This window comes from Perna viridis, chromosome 6 (genome assembly GCF_037379345.1).
Source record: "Perna viridis isolate PV_CMFRI_1.1 ecotype Kerala chromosome 6, ASM3737934v1, whole genome shotgun sequence".
Lineage (NCBI taxonomy): Eukaryota > Metazoa > Mollusca > Bivalvia > Mytilida > Mytilidae > Perna > Perna viridis.
Genome location: NC_142450.1, coordinates 43,565,014 through 43,588,465, shown reverse-complemented (window position 1 = coordinate 43,588,465; position 23,452 = coordinate 43,565,014). Strand labels below are relative to the sequence as shown.

The window sequence follows — 23,452 nt, the reverse complement described above, 5'->3', positions numbered from 1 at the left end:
ATTTGAAAGCGCTGTTTTTCTTACTTTTGATTTTGACCTATCCAGAATTACAGGAAAGAAAATTTATGCACCTAGTTGGAAGTACTTTTAAGGAAATGTTTGAAATATTTCACTTATGAGACTGTTTGTAATAATATTTACATTTGAAATTTGGAATATTGAAAAAAGGTGATGTGTATTCATGCTGTTCATAAAAGTTGTAGTGGTATACTCATACGGAAATCACAGTTGGATACTTGAAATTTATTCAACTAAATGACTTAAACTGCTTTCTTTTGATGAAGAAGTTAGGAGTGAAATACATTACCTCAGCATTTATATTTTTATTTGTTCCTGCCTTGGTTCTGCTTTTAACGTAGTAAGTCTTTTTCTTAGATCAAATTCCTTTATACATTAAATATGATTAACTATTGATTTTTTAAGGCTGACAAGAATAGGATAGAAGAGGAGTTTAGTTTTGAGGAACTGAGAATCATTAGAGATCTAGCATACAGGAAGGTCAAAGAGCAGGGGTCATTGTTCAAGGTACTTTACTGATATATCAATATCTAAATAATCTCAGTCTAAATTCTATAGTTTTACTTATTTGTGAAAAGTATGTACTTTTCAAAGTTCTTTTAAGTGTGAAAATAAAATTTTTAAAAAATCTGAATCTCATAAACAGCTTGATGTTAATGTTTTGCTTAATTACACTCTAGCCAGGAGAAATTAACTTGATAAATCTATGTTTTAAATGCTGCATGTGATGTGTTATGTTTAATTTTTCAGATAACCCCACAGGAGAAACCACAACCTGAGGTACAACAGACTGGGTACCTACAAAGCTGGTTCCCAGGGTGGGGAGGATGGGGAGGGTCAGTTAGCCAGACACCTACTCAATCCTCATCTGGTACCAATGTAGATAGTGATGTTGGAGAGCCACCACCTGTAAAGGCTGAACAAGAACAAGATCTTGGTAATATCAGTTGGTTATGTGATGTTTTAAAATGTTTTACATAAGAATCTCAATTTTAAAAAGGGAAAAAAATATTTTGAGAACAATTTTGCATGCAGTTTTTATAAAGCCACCTGTGTGAGAATTCAACCTAATCATTACCCTATTTAATGTTTAAGATACTGCAATATCAATTTTCTTTAGCTATGAAATTTTGAAGTATTTCAGATATACATGTACATCATATCTTTTAGAACAAGAAATTATGGAAGTGATACAGGAGACATCTGAAAACACCTCTTTCCTGAAGAAAGATGTGGTCTTTGCTTTGATGAATTTCACCTTGAATTCAGGATCGTTTAAACTTCTCTGTCCAAAGCCATCTTCAGCTATGTCATTTGGTGGTAAGATCTTAAAGTAACTTGCCATTAGTAACGACGACTTTTTGCTTGTGACAAACAAAAACAAATACAAAAGAATATAATTAAGACTTGAATACAGTCTAAAGTAAAGCTGTTATTTGTCTATAACGTAGACAGGGACCAATTTGTAGAACAAAAAATTTATGCATAGTAGTTTAGTTTACAACAATATTAGTTGTTAACTTTGCAAAAGGGATAGGACACAAGTTTTACAAACTTATGAAGTCTTCTCCCAACAATAATATACAATACATAGATTAGACACATAGTACTGATTTAGACTTTCTATTCCAATATTGTACAGAAATAAAATAAAACAGTCCATCAGATCCCATCATTAGTGTTTAGTTAGAATAAACCATCAAATCTTTTTTGTTTGAAAACATTTTGTTCATGTATAAGACAATAATTGAGTCATTGCATTAAAATCATGGTTTTTGATACAATGACATATGAAAAATGGCAGATTGATTGAAAAAGGGAAGATAATTTGGTTTTGATTACAGAACAACCCTCCAATGTAACTATGGTAGAAGTAGAGTGTTCCTTAATCAACATGATGTTTGAGTCCAGACCTAGGACCAGTGCCATGAAGTATAGGCTCAGTCTAGGGAGCATACACCTCAGGGATAAGTTTACAGAGAATTCTTCTTTCCCCTGTCTAATATCACCTCAAACAAGGGTTAGTTTGGTCTGAGATACAACATATATAATATGTAAACAACTCACTTTTGTAAGAATAAACATCATAATAAAAATAGCATTATATCCTACAATAACTTTTACTCTTCCAAGTCATCCTTTATGAGTGTGAAAGCATTTTAGGTTACACTCATTTTTAGCTTACCAGTCTGAAGGCCATGTGAGCTATTGCTATCACTTGGCATCTGTCATGGTCATCGACGTTGACAATTTTTCAAAACTGTTCTCCTCTGACACTATTGACCAATTGGAACCAAACTTGGTATGAATATTCGTTGGGGTATCGTGCATAGAATTCTTATGGAGATTTTTGATCTGTCAAAAAACATGGCTGCTGTTACTAAAAATAGAACATAGTGGTTAGACAGTAGTTTTTCACATATATCTCCAAAACTGTTAGGTTTAGTGAAATTCTGACAAAGGGTAAAAGTGTTCAGCATGATGAGATATATATGTGGTCAGTTTTTTTTGTAATCTGTTAAGGTCTCACTAACCACTTCCGGGTCAAATGGCCACCCCCCTATGTAGTACCAAAAACACACTGAACCTAGACATATGCATTGTAAGTGCATTATTTGAGTGTATTATGATTAAAAGTAGTCAAAATAAAGCTGAGAATGTGTACTTTAAAATCATATATGTATTTAACTACAAAGTGTATGAATATTGTTTACATGTGAGTAATTTGCCTCCATGCTGTCAGTTAGCAGAACAGGTGAAAATGTGGATTTTCAGTTTTATTTATTCAAGTAAATTTTGTAAAGAATTTCTACAATCAACGTACCATTAGCATAATGATTTTGGAAGCCTTACTTTCCAAGTTTTGCAACGGTATGCAACTTTAAGGTGTCATTTGTCCTGGGAATTCACAGTGAGACTTTGAAAATTACTTTTTTAACATGTAAAGTAATGGAAACGTTAGAAGTGGTTAGTGAGACCTAAGCCATGTTGGAGTTACTGCCCTTTTTCATCATTGTTTGCTATTTTTAATGTTATTTCTTTCAAAATTTTTTTCCTCTGACAATACTTGACCAATTGGAACCAAACTTGGTATGACTGTTTCTTGGGGTATCCTGCATAGAACTGAAATTTTGATCCATTAAAAAACATGGCTGCCATTACTAAAAATAGAACGTAGTGGTCAGACAGTAGTTTTTCGCATATATATATCTTCAAAAGTGTTAGGTATAGCAAAATTCTTTCAATTGCTGAATTGATGTGATTCAGGCTCCTGGCAGCCTCTTGTTGACAATTTAATTTTTTTCAGGAGAGGGCATTATCCTTTTCTGGTTCCTTCAGTAGTATGGATTCACCAAGGAGATCCAGATCATCTGGGGAACAAAATGAACCGAAGGCTGATTTCCCACATCACTCTAAATCATTAGACAGCTTCTTCAGAATGGCACAGGAAGAAAAACTATTTGAATTGATGTATGAAAAGAACCCATCCAGTCCTGATGCTGCATACAGGTAAGCCAGAATCTGTCTAGTCTTGATGCCAGGTTTGTCTGAATCCATCCAGTATTGCTGCTACATTCATGTACAAGTAAGTAAAAATCCATCCATTCCTGATGTACATACATGTACAAGTAAGTCAGAATCTCTCCAGTCCTGATGCTACACACATGTAAAAGTAAGTAAAAATCCATCCATTCCTGATGTACATACATGTACAAGTAAGTCAGAATCCATCCATTTCTGATGCTACATACATGTACAAGTAAGTCAGAATCCATCCATTTCTGATGTTACATACATGTACAAGTGAGTCAGAATTCAACCAATCCTGAGCTGAACTCAGTTAAGTCAGATTCCAACCCGTCCTGATGCTGCGTACAGGTCAAAATCAGTCCAGTTTTGTTCTTTTTATTTCATGTTAAAGTTAAATTTATCATATGAATTGAATATGAATTTAAAAGTTGAATGGTAGTGAAAAAAATGTACTTTTATCATAATATTTGAAGTAACTTGTTTTGTAAAACATTAGTGGTATAATACATAGATTAGAATATCATTAAAACTAATGTTAACTTTTTGATTGTATAGGCTCTCCATCATCACAAAACCTTTGGATCTAGTGTACAACCCATCTACAGTCAGGCGAGTCAGAGAATTCTTTTCCAGTAGAAATAAAGAAATGGCTAGAGTATCCAAGCTAGAGCTCACAGGTATAGTACAGTGTAGTAAAAACTTGTAGTTTTGGTTAAAAATAATCTTGAAAGAAGTAATTTTGTTTGATTACAAGTAGATGTGAAAAATTTGGTCTTAATAAGTAAAAACATGTAAAATGTGTGTTAATATAGATTTAGATAATATTAGAATTGTAGTAATTATATAAGATCTTTTTGTAGCACATGCTAGACGTAGATATGAAGTGTTTAAAGAACAAACAAAAGCAGAATTGAAGAACACACTTGATCAGATTTTAGCTGGAGATGAATCAGTAAGTTGTTTAAAAAAAACTAACTCGGTCATTAAAATGCTAGAAAAATTATTGAGTGAACGTAGTTATTAGAAAAATATGGCCATTAAAAGCTCTTTAACATTTTAAAGGGATTATTTTAATTTAAAGACAAATAAATTTTTGAACTTTTAAGGAAATGGAGATAAGGTTAATTTTTTAAAAAATTTGGTATAATGAAAGTCAAACTTTATGCCATGTATAATGTAAACCAATTTATTTTCATGAACAATTCATTTTGGATAATATGGCGATCAAGAACGTATCATGAAAATAAATTGCTGCAATTACCTTATTTACACGCCTATAAGTCAAATTTTGGGACTAAATTTTTAATTGCTGGGAAGGGTTCCAACGAATGGACAAGTTCTAGCTTATAAACTTAAAGTTTCAGCTTAAAAATGTCAAAACTTGATAATTGACATGAGCATTACACCAACATTGAACGACAAGATTAGCATCATTTACCCCAATGTTAAATTGTAAATGTCAGTTTTAGTAAGACTTGTCTTCATCTTCTGCCTTTTACAGCTGAAATATGATTCAGTAAAAGAATATTTTTTGTTTTAACACAATACTAGCCTTTTATGATTTTATTCATATTTTTGCATATTGATTTTTACCTGTGTACACTTACATAACTGAAAACTCAAAGGTGTAATAGAAACATAATGTACTTTAATTTGTGACAAAAATCAATATTTAGTTTGTTATTACAATACTTTTTATGAATTCCTTTTTCCTTAAGATGAAACCTCTTAAATTACGGAAATATCTTCAAAAATGAATTGTTATAGTTTCATAAACTTTCTGTGTTATTCTTTGTTGTTCCCTATATTAATGATTTTAATTTGGGTAATTGGTTGTACCAAAATTAGAATGAATGAAAAAATGGTTGTATTAAAACAATTCACATGGCTTGTTAAGAATTTAATTACTTACAACAATAAAACAACTCCAATCTGGCTTGTAATTATTTATTTTAACATTTATTGAAGTTATCAAAACAAATAGGTATACTCATTGTAATTAAGGAATCTTAGTGATGCAGTTATCAGAATCAGTCCGACGTAAAAGCAGATTAAGGCTAGGGTCCAGAAATTTTGGACTGAAAAGGGGGTCCGACTTATAGGGGGATTGACTTAGACTCAAGTATATACAGTAGTGTAAGACATGTTCAGACAGAATGTAAGTTGTAGAAAAAAATAGCAGAGAAGTTGAATTGATTTCCTTAAATGAGAAAATAAGTATCCACAGAAATAATTCAATTTACAGTAGTTCTTATTTTCAATGTATTCTTTTCCTCCCAAGATAAAAATGAAGAAGTGGGTGGTAGATCTGGACATATCAGCTCCACAGATCCTGATACCAGAGAATTTTGTGGAGAGTAATGGAAGGATGGTTGTCCTAGATCTAGGTCATCTCCATCTGTACAACAAAAACTCCAAACAGAGACAGGATTCTGGAGGGGACGAGGAAGGTAGGGAGCAAAATTATTTTATTGCAGATACTTCAATTCTATATGTATGTAAACCAACAAATTGTTGTATTCAGTCCTCTCTGCTAAATATAAAGTAATGTTTGTAAACACAAAAAAATATATTGTTTTATTCATCATGATGTGGGAAAGTCTAGAATAGTTCATTGTATATGCTTTTCTTCGAATCCTTCAACAAATCATTCAAAAATGTGCAGTGACCTTCTATTGGAAATCTGGGGAGAATATTTTGCACATGGACATCATTTTCAATTAAGACCTTTTCTCATAAAAGTAGAATAAACATAATGCAAAAGAATTTCTAGAATTTGTTATAAAGGTTTCTAATTTGCACAAAATATGACATTCAATACTTTTATCAATTACAGCATATAACCATTTTGATGGGTGCCTTTGATGGTAATATTTTCAACAATGTGTTTCATTCCAGATGAGTTTCAAACCCCTCTATCAACCCCTCCCAGTGAGGCAGAACCTACTGAAGTACCAAGCCTAACACAACTTAGTGAAACAGAGATTTATGATAAGTTATACGATAGGTACTTAGAGTGTAAAATACCTGTTTGAACTAATTGATATAAATACCCTTAATAAAGGTCTGTCTTCATCATTGTGCTTGATTTTTTTTTCTATTTATCAGTTTCATGAGAATTTTTGATAAAAGTATAAACTGATTTTAGATAACTCATTGTTGACGAAGCTAAAAAAAGAGCTGTTAATTTTGTACGACTGGAGATATGCATGTATTTAATACGGTTATGTTAACTGTAAGAAAAAAGAAATTACATGTGAAAATCTTATCATACGAGTGTTTGTCTTCCAGATATACCCTGGAGCTGTCAGATCTACAAGTGATGGTTGGTAGAGCTAAAGACAACTGGAAGTTAGCAAGGAACAGAGGATTATCCCATCTTCATGTCATAGATAAATTTACAATTAGTTTGCAGTTTGAAAAGTAAGATATGAACTTGTGTTGACAACTTGTTTTCCCTGTTAATAATATGTACTTAAAGAGAAGTTTATTTATTGTACAGTTTTGTTTACAAAAACATGAAATTTGTACTGAAAATTGCAGTATGGTTGTGAATTATGACATAGGTATTGTATGACTTAGAACGTGGACGATGTGTCATAATCACCTGATCTGTATGTCCATCTGTCATTTCATCCATCTGAATTTCATTGCAATTATCTGGACTCCGAATGGATTGATTTCATATTGGTATGTTGCTTTATATAGATGGGGCATGCATTGTAAGCAATTTTGGTTGCAGTCTGACTTGTGTGCAATCATGTTTCTGGAGCCTACAATTCCTAAAACTTATGGATAAGACGGGCCCTTAGGAACTATAGAAGTGTTCCTGTAGCTTTTAAAATATGCAGGATTATTCTTGTAATAGCCAAATAGGAAGGCATTTCATGCAAATATCAGCATCTATTTGATAGAGAAGGGCAGGACACTTATAACACCCACAAAACAGCTAGGTACACCCTCCCAAAATGATATGTAGGTAACACAACAGAATAATGTCCACCATGGAATTTATTGTCACTAATTTAAGTCTACTTTTACAGGAGGTTGGTACATACAACAGACCCACAGTATCCCAGTACTACTATGAATGCCACTTTACCTTCTCTCAATATCCATGTCAATGAACACAAAGTAAGTCACTTTATTTAGTCTTTTAAAAAGGCTTTTTTATGATTATATATTTATGTATATAGACTAAAATTTTGTAGTGTGATCAATGTTGACACACTTATAGAGAGGTTTTGCACGAGATATGCAGTGTTGACATTTAGACATATCTAGAACCTCAGTTGTTTTTGTATCAATTTGCCATGTACTAATTACATAAATTTCAATTTTATAGGTTACAGCTTTGAGAAACTGTATTGATGTCATATTACAACCCTCTTCTGGGATTGCAGATTTATCAGCCTCATCCAGCTCTATGTCATTCAATGATACCATAGAACAAGATAAAACTTCACCCAAACTAACCCAAGACAAGGGGTAAGTTCTATATTTGATGTGTATTAGAATAATTTCGGGATAATATACCATTCAAAGTTTTTTTTGGCCAATTTTCAGAAAAACAAATTAAGAGTTGGAGGCATTTCTTTTTACTGTTTCATTCTCACCCCAAAAGGTGATGTGCAGGGTTCCCACGTTACCTGGAAAACAGAAAAACCCTGGGAATTTTATTTGATGTACTCCTGGCAGGGAAAAGGCCTGGAAAAAGTGTAAAATTGAAAATGTCCAGGAACATCCCTTAAAATGGAAGTTAAGAAAATACTACTTCCCCTTGTGCCTAAATCATTTATCCCTTCGATTTCTTACCCGAAATATACTTCATTTTTGTCCTACCATGGCCTATAGCCATCTTATGTAGATGTACATGAAGGAATATAATTATTGTCAGAGGACTCCGAAGGGAATAATCAAATGTTAGGGTTTTACTTTAGGACTTCTTTGTTTGTTTGTTGGGGTTTAACGTCCGAGCAGCAATATTTCAGTTATATTCAGACGATTAGGATTACTTACAAGGTTAACATAACCTTGTAAGTGCAAGTCCTCCAAAACCGTTCAATGGACTTTGATGAAATTTTATTTGAATTATTATAATTATTGACTGATGTCTGCCAGGGAGATACTCCTACATAATGTAAGGGATGTACATGTTTCAACCTTGAAAATACAACTAATCTTAAACTACTCATGAAGATTTTATATATGGATTTTATGTGACTGTGCCAAAACATACAGAAGCATACATCTGTCGTGGTCGTGGTCGTCGTCTTTGGTCTTCATCGTCCATCGTCGTCATCCGTTGTGGTCATTGTCATTAACAATTATACAAAACTTTTCTCCTCTGAAACTACTTGACTAATTAGAACCAAACTTGGTATAAATGTTCCTTGGGGTATCCTGCATAGAACTGTTGTGGACATTTTTGATTCGTTGAAAAACATGGTTGTCATTACTAAAAATAGAACATAGGGGTCAGACAGTAGTTTTTCACATATATTTACTAAACCGTTAGGTTTAGCTAAATTCTGACGGAATGAAAGTTTTCAGCATGATGAAATCTATCTGTGGTCAAATTTTGGTTTTAATCTGTTAAGCCATGTTGGAGTTACTACCCTTTTTCAAGAATTTTTGCTATTTTTAATGTTATTTCTTTTAAAAATCTTCTACTCTGACACTACTTGACCAATTGAAACCAAACTTGGTTTGAATATTCCTTGGGGTATCGTGCATAGAACTGTTGTGGGGATTTTTGATTCTTTGAAAAACATGGCCGTCGTTACTAAAAATAGAATATAGAGGTCAGACAGCAGATTTTGCATATATCTCCTAAACTGTTAGGTTATGCTAAATTCTGACACGGATAAAAGTGTTCAGCATGATGAGATCTATCTCTGGTCAAAATTTGGTTTTAAACTGTTGAGTCATGTTGGAGATATTGCCCTTTTTCAATAATTTTTGGTATTTTTAATGTTATTTCTTTCAAAAATCTTCTCTTCTGACATTATTTGTTCAGTTGAAACCAAACTTGGTACAAATATTCCTTGGTGTATCCTGCATAGAATTGGTGTGAGGATTTTTGATACGTCAAAAAACATGGCAGCCATTACTAAAAATAGAACGTAGGGGTCAGACAGTAGTTTTTCGCATATATCTCCAGAACCGATAGGTTTAGCCAAATTCTTTCAATAGCTGAAATGATCCATATTATTAGGACTACAAAAGTCTTCAGGGATAAAAGTTGTCAGATGACTCCTTGTAAGAGTTATTGCCCTTGAAAGGGAAAAAATTACCATTTTAACAGTTTTCAGTCAGTATCTTGAAAACTGTGATAGATTAAAAGAAACTTTCAATTGTTGAAAATATCTTATGATAAGACCTACCAAAGACTTCTTGAGTCAAAATTGTTGGACAACTTCTTGTTAAATTAATTGCCTATGAAAGGCAAAATTCAACCAGGTGAGTGATTCAGGCTCCTGGGAGCCTCTTGTTTGTAAAAAAACCTAACTTAATGCAAAGGTGGTATTTTCCTTTATGGTGTAACTCTATGTAAATCCATGAAAAGCAGTGAAAATTCTTTTTGTGAGTCTTCTCATAGTATTTTCTGTTTGAATTAAATTTTCAAAAAGTTAAATATTCATTGTCTTGTCTATTTTTCCTCTTACAGTTTTAAGATTGGAGACAAACTGAGAGACCTTGATGAGTTCACCAAACTTATGGTGGCCCAATTCTCAATCAACAGTGTATCATTAGAAATCCACAGTAGAGGTAGGATTTCATTGGTTATTATTTTTATATAGTTTTTGAAGTAAGACAAGTAAGCTCTAAATCAAATCTTAGATTGATTCTATTTTCTTTACAAACTTTTATAAATTTTGTTTATCATGACATTATGATAGTATGGATTTGGCCTAGCATTGTTATTTTTCCTTTCAGGGAGACCTATTGCTGAGCTGCAGGTGACCAAAGTGAAAGCCAACATGACCAAGAGACCATATGATACCTCTGTGGGTCTGACTGTACACAGCCTATTGGTTGTTGATGCTTTACAGACTTACGGACACGATTTTGAACTACTGATTGCCTCACATAGAGGTGTCAGGTATGGTTAAAATTTTACTGTAACTTGTTTTTGTATAAATTACAGAAATAAGGGGTCTATAGAAACAACTTTTTATCATGAAATGTAACATTTTATGGTATTGTTAATTGAACACTTTATTTAAAAAAATATAGTATCTGAAATAAAATTGTATTTTTTTCAGACTGGACAGTAAAAGTGGTAGTATTATGGGTTCTGATCCTGCTTCACCAACTTCTCCCACTTCTCCCCTCTCCCCGAGATCCCCAGCAGAAATGGCCTCTCCTACCCCAACCACCAGTCTACAGACAGTACAGGATGCCATTAGCAAAGCTTTCAAAGTCTTTGTCACTGGAGGTGAGAAAAGATACCAATATCCTCTGCAGGCCTGAATTCAATTTCTGATTTAGTACTGATCACTCCGCTTATCATTCATCTGCTACCTTGGATTTAAAAGTGTTTACAAAAACAAATATTAAAAGATCTCAGAAGGTCTCCAACTATTCTGTTCTAATGTACTTAAGAGACAGATTTAACATTAATTATGGCTGAGATATTAAGTCTTTGAATTAAAAAATCAGTGCAGGGATTTTAAAAAAATACTCATCAGGAGACAGTTTGTTAAATTTTCTATGCTTATTACACAATTTTTTCTCCTTAGAATTTAAAGGTATATAGGATAACAGTCAATCTAGTAATTGGAATTAGGATATACCAACTATAAGTTGTAATCTTCATTTTAGATACTCCAGAACCAAGAAGCCATATTGAAGTATCCAGGTCCTCATCTTACCCTATAGATACAGAAGCTATTATCAAGTTGGATCTAGAGATCATAGAAAGAAATTCTCCCTCTAATGGCAATGATAGTGAGCTGAAGATTGCTAACTTACAGTTCAGTAACCTAGATATTGTTGGTTAGTACAAAATGTACTGGTGTAGTTAAATGACTATGGTTTATGTGATGTATAATACTACTGGCAATATCTCCTCAACAAAACCAGATTGTCATCTTAATCTGTATTTATATTATGACAATTGTAAAATTCAGTTCAGTATTTCATTAATTATAAACCGGCTTGCAAAGATGGGGATATATAGTGATAGGGGTGTCCATTCATACTTCTTTCCTTCCTTCAGTTATGTAGAGGGGTATCCATTTCTCATCTGTTACACCTCCTACACCACTGAATGGGTTATTTAAATCATTGCTTGTGATGCTAAATTGCCCTTCCTTATTACAGCAAACCAGGAAACTATGGTGGAACTTCTGAGTTTTATGAAACAGATTGCTCCTAAAGATGAAGATAAAAGTCAACAAAATTCATCAAGTTCCTTACAAAATGCTTCACAGCTTTCTTTAAACACTACATTTGCTCAGAAAGCAGACAGGGTAATACTTTATATTTTGTATTTTAAAGCTAGGTGCCTTAGTTCAGACTTAATATCAAATAATAGTGACAACATTGTTTTTATTGCCTATAACTTAAGTCTATGGAAACATCAGCTATTATGATATTATGGTCAAATTTGGAGAACTGTTAGGCATTATGAGTACTTAATCATGTCACAATGCTCTTTTGATTGAAAACAAAGTAATATTGGATATGCATTGCAGTTGGAAGGGCCAGATGTCTTTGTAAATTATACTTTTTAAACTTAGCAAAGTACATTAAAAGTTCTCTGTTAATGTACGAGTTATCTGAAATACAAGCTTTCATACAAAGAAGTCATACCCAGTTTGAAACAATAGATTAATTCACGCAGTTGTCAATATATATATAGGAAATCACATCTAAACTGGAAGTAACAGCTGATTTTCAGAGACTGAATATTCTACTAATGAGATTAGAAGACTCCAGAGGAATGAAACAGGCAAGAAAAGTAGCTACGTTTACTATGTCCTCAGCACAACTGCAGGCAACTGTTGGTAAGTTGTCACTTCAATGTGTTATTTTGGTATAATTGGCCATGCTAAACCTTGCCCATTAAAGTTCACATTTTGACAGGCAAAGTCACTATATTCACATAACTAAAACATTGAAATGACCCTTGTTTAGTTTAAAATTTGAGTGATTGTAAGTGGACTGCTAATAAACTTGAACCAAATTTACTTTTTTAAGCTTTTTTGAATTTTACAGCTTAAACCCCAAGCTTGAAATGAGTATTTAATTTGACTTACACATATTTCAGCAAATGAATTAGATGTATCTGGGTCCATAGGTGGGTTCCATTTACTGGATGTTACACCTGATGCAGGGAAATATTTCCATACATTTAGTGTCGGTAGTGAAGAAGTTCTTGGTGCTCATCAAGACTCATTTCACCATAGTGTTATGTACAAAACAGCACATGAGTCATTGTTTGTCTCTGAACATGGGACAAAGGCTTTGCAGTTTAACTTTATGAGAGGTGTTCAACCTTCTTCAACTCTTCAGGACTTTTCAATTGATACCAGTCGTATGTCAGATAACTCAACACCAAAACTGACTAATGTGTCTCTGCAGATGGCTTCAATGTGTTATATACATTCACCTAGACTTTTGAATGAAGTCACCCAATGTGTGTCAGAATTTACTGATTTTATGAAGCGTGTTGGAGATTCAATCAAATCTGCAGCTTCTGAAATGGCTAAAGGCATCATGACAAAGAAAGCTGATTTGTCTATGTTTGGTAGCACAACAGGACTTGAATTTACAAGGTCAAATCTTTCTATTAATAGCAATGATGAAATGACAGAATGTCGGGGAGGTTCACATATACTTTTAAATGCTCAGTTAGATACTCCAGTTATTGTGATTCCTAGGACTTCAGATAGTCCCGATGTTCTTGTTGCCCATTTAGGTCACATCTCCGTCAAAAACTTTGATTCATTAAGTCAAGATTTGGAGGAGTCTCAAAAATCAAACTGTTCTGTTCGAATATTCATTGAAGCAAAAGATATGAACCTATATTCTCTTAATATTGATAAACACATGGAACAACATCCATCCTCGATTCCAGGGAATATGTTTGATACTTCTATTTATAGAAATAGTGACTTTGGTCTACCTATTGTACATAACACTACTGTAGAGATTCTCTTGGAACATATTCAGCCGGAACCATTAGTTATAAACTTAAGTGACATGGAAGAATTATTGACTAGTGAAACAGGATCAGCTAGTCCTTCTTGTACCATTGATGTTTCAGCTTGCATTGCCACCCCTTTAAATATTGAATTATGCAAGTCAGTGTATGAACAAGTTTTACAAACTACAGACAATCTGACATACAATGAGAATGTTCATGGAAAACTTACTAAAACCACTGAGCAGAGTCAGAAGTTGGGCAATGATAGCAATGTGGAAGAACTTTTAGATAAAACACCCAAAAAAGTTGAATTTAAGATTCCAGAAGAAAAGAAAAAGGAAGAGACTGTGATTAAAGTTAATTTTAAAGTACCCACTATAAATGTGGAAATGAAAGGAGAGTTTGATAAAGGGTATAAGGGACTAGTCAATCTGAATTTACAGGATTTTGTTTTGGACATGAAAAAGGAAAATTCATACTCCACGGAAATTGAAGTTCAATTAAAATCATTGGTTATGGAGGACTTGTTAGAAAAAGAAGATTCAGAGCATCGGTACCTGATGATTTCCCGTCAGTGTAAGGAGGAAAGGCCACCTGAACCTAAACTATTCTTATCTCAGTCATGTCCAGATAGTTGTATTGTAGCTCCCATTCCTGTAATGCCACACTCATTACCTTCAAGTTTCCACAAAGATTTCTCTCATCCAGAATTTGAGTTGCCATGGGAACAGCCGTTCAGAAAACCTATTGGGAATAGACCTCGGAATGGCAAGACTGAAAAGTGAGTACTCTTGAACTTATTGTTGATTCAAAATAATTATCAGAAATTTAGTCATGGTCAAAGTGATGAATTTGGAATATATCAAAAAGAGTACATTTATGTATTTTAGGGCCATTTTTAAATGTAGAATAGAATTAAACAACAAGTGCCCCTTGACAGATAGAAGAAACCTTTATGTAGAACTGGTTGGCTCTTTATATCAGTGTTGAGCACATTGACATGGTAACAAAAATCATTTTGATTCCTTTACTTTGCCATTATAGGAAAGGCCCAAGCACCCCACCTCCCACAAGAAAGTATCCGAGGAGAGATTCTGATGACAATCCTAAAGAAGAAGATCTGGTTAATATCAAAGTTGTTCTGATAGACAAATTTTCTCCTGAATATGTGAAGAAGTATAATAAGGTTGGTTAATATAAGTGTTTTATTCATCTTTCTTTGTGTACATTTTAAACATTGAATTCTCAAGTATTCAGTCCATTGTTGTTACATTAAAATTCTTCTTTGAGTAGATTCATGCTGGAATTATTTGGTCAAAAGTCTAAAAGTAATGGAATCAGACAATGGCCTGCTTAAAGTTTTATGTCACCATTGCTGGATAATTCTTTATTATGATATGCAATGTCAGTGGAGGATCCATTCTGAAAAGGAGGGGTGCCAGCCAGGGTTCCACAGAAAAAAAGGGGGTGCTAAGCATTATTAGCCATTTTTTGTCTGGTCTTACATTCTTTTGATTTCTGCTTGAATCTTGGTTCCCTTGATTACTCTTTGTCAATTTAACACATGAAAATGACAAATTTTCAAATGAAAAGAAGAGTGCCAACCCATAGCACCCCCTCTCGATCCACCAGGGTGCCAACCCATAGCACCCCCTCTGGATCCACCACTGCATGTTCTCATTTAGATAAAAAAATCTTAAACAATGATCAATTCTAATGATTCTTTTTACCAGTTTTATACTTACATTGAATATCTATCTTAGGAAAAACAAGATTAAAAATGTAACAGTATTAGTATCCCATATAGTCATTCTTGTACATTTCAGACCAACAGATTTATAGATGTAGATTTTAACAGCCTGGATGCTAATGTAAACCAACAGACATGGGTCGTCCTGTTAGACTTCCTTGGGTTAGGGGCAAAAATACATGATGAAGATTCTCTGTCCAGTGAAAACTCTTCTGTGATGGAGAAAGATTTACCAAGTATGCCTACTTAATATTATTAAGTTAGTTTCATTAGATTAAATCTACACTATGTATAGTGTATTATAGTGGCAAACCCTACCTCAGAAATGTGTAAATGAAACATAGTTTGAAAATAGTACATGTTTAGGTATGAATGAACAAGATAGTTGAGCTTACTGTAAATATAATTATTTTCATGGTTGCTAATTTCCTGTCAACTGAACATAATAGCCAGTATCAATTTTGGCTGTTTTAATAAAGTTAACAGTTCATAGTGTTTTACAACAATTTTGCTAGTACCAATTTCCAGGCTCATCTGTCTACTTGGAAACTAGTGAAAATTAGTACACTGTAAAAATTTAAATCTGTACAGTATCTCTTTTTTTATTGATATCAACTTTTTGTCTAAATAGTTTTTGTATCAGCTGCATGTCTTAATTCTTTCTCATTGTATGAATAATGATAATCATAGGAAATTGTTTTATTAATTTTGTTCTTGTCAGAATCTGAAGAACCAAGCGTCAACTCAGTGGTGAACCTTAAAGTGAAGAGTTTTTCTCTACGACTCAACAAGCCTGAATATGAGTTGTCAAGAGCCCAGATGTCTAAGTTTTCAGCCCACATAGAAACTCGTGATGGCAATCTAAAAGTAACTGGGCAGTTAGGGAGTATATCACTGACTGACCAGTCACCGCATGGCGATCTGTTCAGGGAGAGGTTCATAACCGTTGGGAAACAGGCTTTAGTATTTGATATATTCAAGTGAGTATTATGTTTTAATGCTTAGATACATCAATTTATACAGTTATAAATATGGTTAAATTGGCTTATTTGTCCAAACCACTTTTTACTGTTTATAGGGTTCTTTTTCTTTAGACAGTAGAATTTCAGTTTAAGTTACTGTTCATTGTTTTCCCAATGCATATGAGAAGTAGACAATTTGGGTGATGAATTCAAATTCCTGAGAAAATTTGATTCAAACTTATTAAAGCATGAAATAGTCCAGGTGATAAATCAATAACACATACTGAAGCATAATATATGGAATCCTTTATTTGTAGATATGGTTTACCTGACCCAGGATTGCAGAGAGAATATGACATTAAGGTGAACTTGAAGATGGCATCAGTAAGATATGTACACACTAACAGGTTCCAGTTAGAGTTTGTAGCATTCTTACAACACTTCCTACAGCTGCAGGATGTCTTAGGAAGAATGAGAGCTGCCTCAGCGGGCAAAAAGGTAGGTGTTTACAGGATGTCATAGGGAGGATGCCTCAGGGGGCAAAAAGGTAGGTGTTTACAGGATGTCATAGGGAGGATGCCTCAGCGGGCAAAAAGGTAGGTGTTTACAGGATGTCATAGGGAGGATGCCTCAGCGGGCAAAAAGGTAGGTGTTTACAGGATGTCATAGAGAGGATGCCTCAGCAGGAAAAAGGGTAGGTGTTTACAGGATGTCATAGAGAGGATGCCTCAGCAGGAAAAAAGGTAGGTGTTTACAGGATGTGATAGGGAGGATGCCTCAGCGGGAAAAAAGGTAGGTGTTTACAGGATGTGATAGGGAGGATGCCTCAGCAGGAAAAAAGGTAGGTGTTTACAGGATGTGATAGGGAGGATGCCTCAGCAGGAAAAAAGGTAGGTGTTTACAGAATATCTTCAGGAGATCAAAAGCTGCCTCATTAGAGTAAAAAGGATATGTGATGGTAGGATTAGGGCTACCTTAGCAGGTGAAACAGTAAGAGTTTACAGGATTTGTAAAGAATGTTATTGCCTGCCATTTTGGTAAAATATGAAGAGTACATTGCTTATTATATTTGAGTAAATACTATATGATAAGTTAAATAATGACAACCATAGATACTGGAAGCATTAAGTTTTACTCTTCCATTTTGTTGTTAATTTTTTGTACTTAGTGATTAAAACAAAATGATGTGACTTCTATAAGTAGTAGTAAAACTGATATTTTTTCAGGTTGCTGACAAAGCTTCTAGGAGTTCGAGAATTTCACTTGATATAGAGGCCAACTCACCAATCATTGTAATTCCACATAGTTCGAAATCCAATGATGTCCTTATTGTAGATTTAGGTAATCTGACAGTTAAAAATGTGTTCAAGCATGATGGTGATAAAGGGACACTATCAGCCGTGTATAGACCTGTTGTTCCAGAAAGTGCAGGTGTACCTAGGACTGAATCTTCAGATTCTCTCCTGTCTAAAAATTCTGAGGCATCAATTGGGTGTTTGATGACAGAAAGCATTTATAATGATTTACTGCCTCCAACTTCTGCCAGTGATGACCCAATGACATCAAGTATATATGGAAGTTTGGAAAAAGACTGTAGATTTGGAGATGATGATGATTTTGATAATGGAGATTTGTTTATTAATGACCCTACCATACTTAAATCTCCTACTGGCAGTAGTGTGGATCCTAACTTCCTGTTAGATTCAAGTTCTTCCGGGTCATCTGAGTTTGTTAAACGAAATGCTCGCAAAACTGACAGTGAAACATCTTCTCGTGATTTGAATTTTCCTGGCAAGAGAGGTCCAGTTGATAACTTTCTAAAAGTGAACTCTGATGGATCTGTATCCTCTGAGGGACCTGACTATATTTGTCTATTAGATGTAATGTCTGTGATTCTATCTGATATGGATTTGTATTCAGCGGAAAGAGTTGATAAGTATGAATATAACAAGGATTCTGATCAGGCCAGTGAGAAAGATTTAGTGTTTACTGATTGTGTCATGAGGAGACAGGTTTGTGGTTTTCAATTATATTTAAAATTTCTTATCCTTTTGATTAAACTCTTCAAATTAATTATCTCCCTTTGTATGCATCAGTAAATAAAAATACCCCTTCATGCATTTTGCAGAATAGTTTATTACTTCACAGATACATACAAAAATGAATAAGGTTGAAATGTTGGTGTGGACAGTAAACTGACCTTGAATAATGAGCATAATGATTGTTTGTGTTTATTTTATTACGTTAAGAAAAAATGAATAGAAGTGTTTTTCATTGTCTACAGAATGTATGGTTCTCATTGTGTGAATATTTCTTAACTGTGCATTGGATATTACATAAGTCTATTTTATTAATTTAGGGTGGAAATTCATTGAAAGAGAAATGTAAGTTAGAGTTACAGATAGAGCGAAACCTAGAGAATGACATCAGCCATGCTGTGCCTGAGTTCAGAATTAATGGAGAATTATCTTCTATACATATTACAATTGATATTAACCAGTTTAAACTGATTAGGGGAATATTGGACCACAATCTTGGAGAGAAACTTCCAGAATTCCAGAAACCTCTTATGTCCAACTTAATGGACCCTAAAATTCATGTAAGTTATAATGCATTTCTGTATGTGTTGCCACATACATGTAAGTTATAATGCATTTCTGTATGGGTTGCCACATACATGTAAGTTATAATGCATTTCTGTATGGGTTGCTACATACATGTAAGTTATAATGCATTTCTGTATGTGTTGCTACATACATGTAAGTTATAATGCATTTCTGTATGAGTTGCTACATACATGTTAATGCAAGAACAAAAGATGCATATGCTAAAGTGAACCCAACTCAAAACTGAAGATAGCATCAATAAAAATTTAAATATGAGCTGTTAAGGCACAGTGAAATAAAAAAAAAAACAGGCCTGCAGGAAACAGACTAAAAATAGGCAGGCCTATCAAAAACTAATTTTCAAGGCAAACAAATTACTTAGAATCTGTTTTATTTATTGATGAAACAATTTTGCATACTTTTTTGAAATAAAAAAATACTTTTTTTCAATGCTTCTTCATTTCACTCACATCAGTGCCTGAAATGAGGGCCAGTGAAAATTCTGAGCCACTGGCCCAAATTGCATGGTGCTGGCCCAAAACAAAATGTGATTTGTATGGGTTGAATGTGGGGAAAATAAACTAAGAAATAATCATTCAAATTACAGACAATTCAAGCAAAGGCAAATTGCATTAATATAGGGAACAAATAAGAACATGAACCAATTTATTATTCTCACTAAACACATCCTAGAAATAAGAACACCACAAAGGTTTTGTTCATTCTTCTATGAGCCCTTCCTTGCACATAACCCTATTTACCCCATCTTCAGAATTTTGAGGATTTGTTTGTATCTCTGCCTCCTTGTCTTTTTAAAAAGTCAATGATTTTTTTTTCTAGCATGAGGGAGCGGTCACCTGAACAAATTTTTTTGGGCCAGCAACTTTTTGGAACTTTTAGTCACCCTAATACAAAACTGGTTGCATTTGGCGAGTGGGTGACTGGCCATTTAAGGCACTTTCACATACAATAATTTCTTGGTTGATAATGATGTTCATGTCTTATTTCAGACTGTCCTCAGTGGTACTGTGTGGCAAAACATTGGTATGTCTATAGACCTAAACAATGTTACTATAGAGTTAGTCTTATCTCACTACCAGGGACCAGAATTCCCAGAATGTTCTTTGGCAAAACTGGACTTCATCTCATCCACATTCAGATTTGATAGCTTCTCAAATCAATCTAAAGATGTTGACCTGGTTTCTCATGAAATTGTGGCTAGTGATACCAGATACAGAGGTAATAAATTAATGTTTAACACTTGGTTTAGGAACTTATGTTTGTAAAGACATCTAGTTTAGAGACTGAAATGGTACATATGCTATGTGTTGAAATATACAAGAAATAATGAAGTGGGAGGTTCAGCATGCTGTAAAGCCTGGTTTAACCCACCTTTCATTTTTAAATGTCTGTACCAAGTCAGGACCAATGTAGTGGTTTCAAACTTTCTGGTTTTTACCCTGATATTGCCATTTGTTATACAGACTTTCCTTTTGACTACTCCATTTAACTACTGCCTAGATTTTATCAGTTGGGTAATTTTTTTATTATCCTTGATGGTGGTTTTAAATGTATAAAACAGGCTTTAGCTTGATGGAAATCAATTAGAAGTCAGGGTTGTATATAGATACTCTTGCTAAGCATTATTTTTTTTTCTTTTATCTGTCATAGATTTATATAAAAAAAATTAAGTAGTGATTTCTGAGAAAATGATTTGTTTCATCTGTAGATGCTCCAGTCAATGTACGTCCTAATGTATTTGAGAAGATTTTACAACCAGGACCATCCAAGAACAGGAAGTTCCATTATTCAGAGTATGGATCTTTCCAGTTAGAACTGCACTTCAGATCTACCAAGGATTCTAATCAGTTCTCTATCCTACTCAATAACATGAAGTTGATGTGCATATTTGATTGGCTGTTGACTGTTCAAGAATTTCTTACATCAAAACCAGATGACCCATTTAACCAAGGTAATAGTCAAAACTATTAGAATTCACTCCTGGGGAATTACTAAATTTAGGTCTTGCTAAGTTAATTACATGGTTATTTTTTTCAGTCTATGAAAAATGTATGAAGCCCCGTTTTTCTTTGGGTGGGGGAATCAGGAAAATGAAAAGTTAAAAAGAATTGCCACCCACCCTCATTGGTTTCAATGGCTTTGGAACAAAGAAATAAACTTTGAATGGCCTTAGTAATACTGCGTTTTTGAATTTATTTCCCATTCTTTCTTTTTATTGGTACATTGTCTATCTTTCACTGCAAGTAAGTGTATTTTATATATTCAATAAAGCTATATTTTGAACCCAAGAATATACTACTTTAACGTATGCATTGAAATGTTAGGACGTATTGAAGGTCAATTTTGTGAATCTCAAAATTATTAGAAAATATTGTACTTCATATAAAATTCAACATAATCTTTCTTTCATATCAGTTCCTTTCTTCGTTTTTTTTTTTACTTCAGCCAAAACAAAAAAAACATCAGACGTTGTTTCGAAAATGAATTTTGCAAATGTCAATTAAGGAAATATTTGTAATCTATTGGCAAGTAAGGATGCAAAGGGGACACAAGGGATTGTACAGAAGGAATGGGATTGTTCAGTTTCTATTAAAGAATGGTGCATCAGATTGTTGTAAGAATTTATCCAAACACAAACTTAATGATATTCAATATTATACTGTGAAAGTACTTTGATTGGTGGATATCAATTTTAGTGGATTTCAGACAAGTCATTGGTTTGTTCTTGTTTTTTTACAGTACAAATCAGTGCAAAATATGTATTTTGTAAGGTATTTTATTTTTTCGTTTTTAGTCAATCAAGAAGCTCCACAAAAAATTGTATCCCATGAATAATAGCACTTTCGCAGTATAACACATACTGCCTGCAATTGAGGGTGGTATACTAAATCACAACTCTCAGAGAAGAATATCACCTGCGACTCTGTTTCCAGCCTTATTCTTCCTTCATGTGATAATCTCTCTACTGCAGTATGTTTATAATGTCATTGGCTTATGGTAATGGAATAAGAGTCATCAATGTTATATAGATAAGAGTGTTATGCAATTTTCAAATAGTCACTTTTGATTTTGTTAGGAAAGCAATGACAGAATCGTTTGTGAGATAAAGTATATTCTCTCTTATGATAAGTTAGCCTAATACTATATAATGGACCACAAAAATTTAAATTCACATTTAGATCCTAAATGAAATTTCAAATGAATGCACATGATAATGTTTGTGGTAGCTTTGATATAACATTTCTATTATTGTGATCAGATGGTGACATTGCTTCAGGAGTGGGTGTAAACATAGACAATATACCATTATCTCCCAGACCTGGGTCCAGGACTTGTAGTCCAGTTAATATGTCCAGTGGTGTCATGACAAAGAGAGGACCTATTATAGAACAGGTAGAGTGAATGGTTTCAAAAAAAAATGATGACATATTTTTTAATGTGTTGATTTGTTCAGGATATCCAGATACATGATTAAAATAATTTAAAAATAGAAATAATCTAGATCAGGAGGGACTTATAAAGCTGTTTAATTTAGAGTTTTAGACCAGTGTCATCTAAGGTTTATTTTCATTGTGTATGTTAGTGGTCTTTTGCTGTTATTTTGGTGTTGATAAATTTAGTTCATAAAGTTAGACAAAAACATATGAACAAAAAAATCATATTTGATTTCAAGTGTGTATACATTTTAGGAAATTGAAATTTTTCTTTAACAAAATAAGTGGTAGTAATTTATTTATTTTTTTTACTTTAAAGAAAGTTAATAACATGTTTTTTGTGTTGTTGCTGTATTTCAGGTTGAGGTTCCATTTGAGTTGAAGTTGAATGTATCTGACACTCAGTTTGTGGTAGTAGAGGATACCACTACATGGGATACTAATGCTGTTATCCTCAAAGTAAGATTTGATTCTAACTAGAAATGTCCTCTAATATGGCCATGAAACTTGAAGAGTACTTAAATTTTGGAACTATGATGTTGATAATTGTGAAAGATAATTTTTAAATCATTCTGGCTTTCAGAAACTGGGATGACATCTTACGATTAAGAACAAAAAATATTTGCCCTCAAAACTATATTGTTCTGGTTATACCTTTCTCAAACTAGCATTAAAAATACATAAGTTGACTTGTCCTAAAACTGACATGAAGTCTCCTTTATTTTCAGAGTACAGCAGTCCTAACATACAGACCTAACTGCCAGGACAAGTTGTTAATCTGTCATCTCCAGAGTGTAGAGGTCTTCTCTTGTAGTTTGCTCTCTGAAGATGAAACAGCTTTATCCATTATTGATCCATTACAGATTAACATTGAGCTGAATGCCAATCCACTACCAAACCCGAAAAAATCAGACTCTTGTGGTTTTAATGAAGCCTCTGATTTAAAACAGAGAAATTTACTGCTAGAGGTGAGT

General features: G+C 33.5%; 1 protein-coding gene across 7 annotated transcripts in view; it reads left to right on the top strand.

The window, feature by feature from the left end:
- The window catches only part of LOC148615146 (intermembrane lipid transfer protein VPS13D-like), a 64,393-nt gene that overhangs the window by 9,830 nt on the left and 31,111 nt on the right, over positions 1 to 23,452 (top strand). For all 7 annotated transcript variants that reach the window (XM_088589774.1, XM_088589770.1, XM_088589773.1 and 4 more), the window contains exons 12-41: positions 424 to 525; positions 769 to 955; positions 1,189 to 1,338; positions 1,863 to 2,038; positions 3,326 to 3,528; positions 4,105 to 4,226; positions 4,410 to 4,501; positions 5,831 to 5,999; positions 6,448 to 6,556; positions 6,841 to 6,972; positions 7,593 to 7,683; positions 7,895 to 8,037; positions 10,220 to 10,320; positions 10,489 to 10,654; positions 10,818 to 10,990; positions 11,377 to 11,550; positions 11,878 to 12,026; positions 12,419 to 12,563; positions 12,827 to 14,486; positions 14,750 to 14,891; positions 15,532 to 15,691; positions 16,177 to 16,435; positions 16,735 to 16,915; positions 17,644 to 18,429; positions 18,777 to 19,016; positions 20,034 to 20,262; positions 20,753 to 20,995; positions 22,304 to 22,437; positions 22,839 to 22,937; positions 23,207 to 23,446. In XM_088589774.1, the coding sequence (XP_088445900.1) occupies positions 424 to 525; positions 769 to 955; positions 1,189 to 1,338; positions 1,863 to 2,038; positions 3,326 to 3,528; positions 4,105 to 4,226; positions 4,410 to 4,501; positions 5,831 to 5,999; positions 6,448 to 6,556; positions 6,841 to 6,972; positions 7,593 to 7,683; positions 7,895 to 8,037; positions 10,220 to 10,320; positions 10,489 to 10,654; positions 10,818 to 10,990; positions 11,377 to 11,550; positions 11,878 to 12,026; positions 12,419 to 12,563; positions 12,827 to 14,486; positions 14,750 to 14,891; positions 15,532 to 15,691; positions 16,177 to 16,435; positions 16,735 to 16,915; positions 17,644 to 18,429; positions 18,777 to 19,016; positions 20,034 to 20,262; positions 20,753 to 20,995; positions 22,304 to 22,437; positions 22,839 to 22,937; positions 23,207 to 23,446 (6,957 nt within the window). The remainder of the gene's footprint in view (positions 1 to 423; positions 526 to 768; positions 956 to 1,188; positions 1,339 to 1,862; positions 2,039 to 3,325; positions 3,529 to 4,104; positions 4,227 to 4,409; positions 4,502 to 5,830; positions 6,000 to 6,447; positions 6,557 to 6,840; positions 6,973 to 7,592; positions 7,684 to 7,894; positions 8,038 to 10,219; positions 10,321 to 10,488; positions 10,655 to 10,817; positions 10,991 to 11,376; positions 11,551 to 11,877; positions 12,027 to 12,418; positions 12,564 to 12,826; positions 14,487 to 14,749; positions 14,892 to 15,531; positions 15,692 to 16,176; positions 16,436 to 16,734; positions 16,916 to 17,643; positions 18,430 to 18,776; positions 19,017 to 20,033; positions 20,263 to 20,752; positions 20,996 to 22,303; positions 22,438 to 22,838; positions 22,938 to 23,206; positions 23,447 to 23,452) is intronic.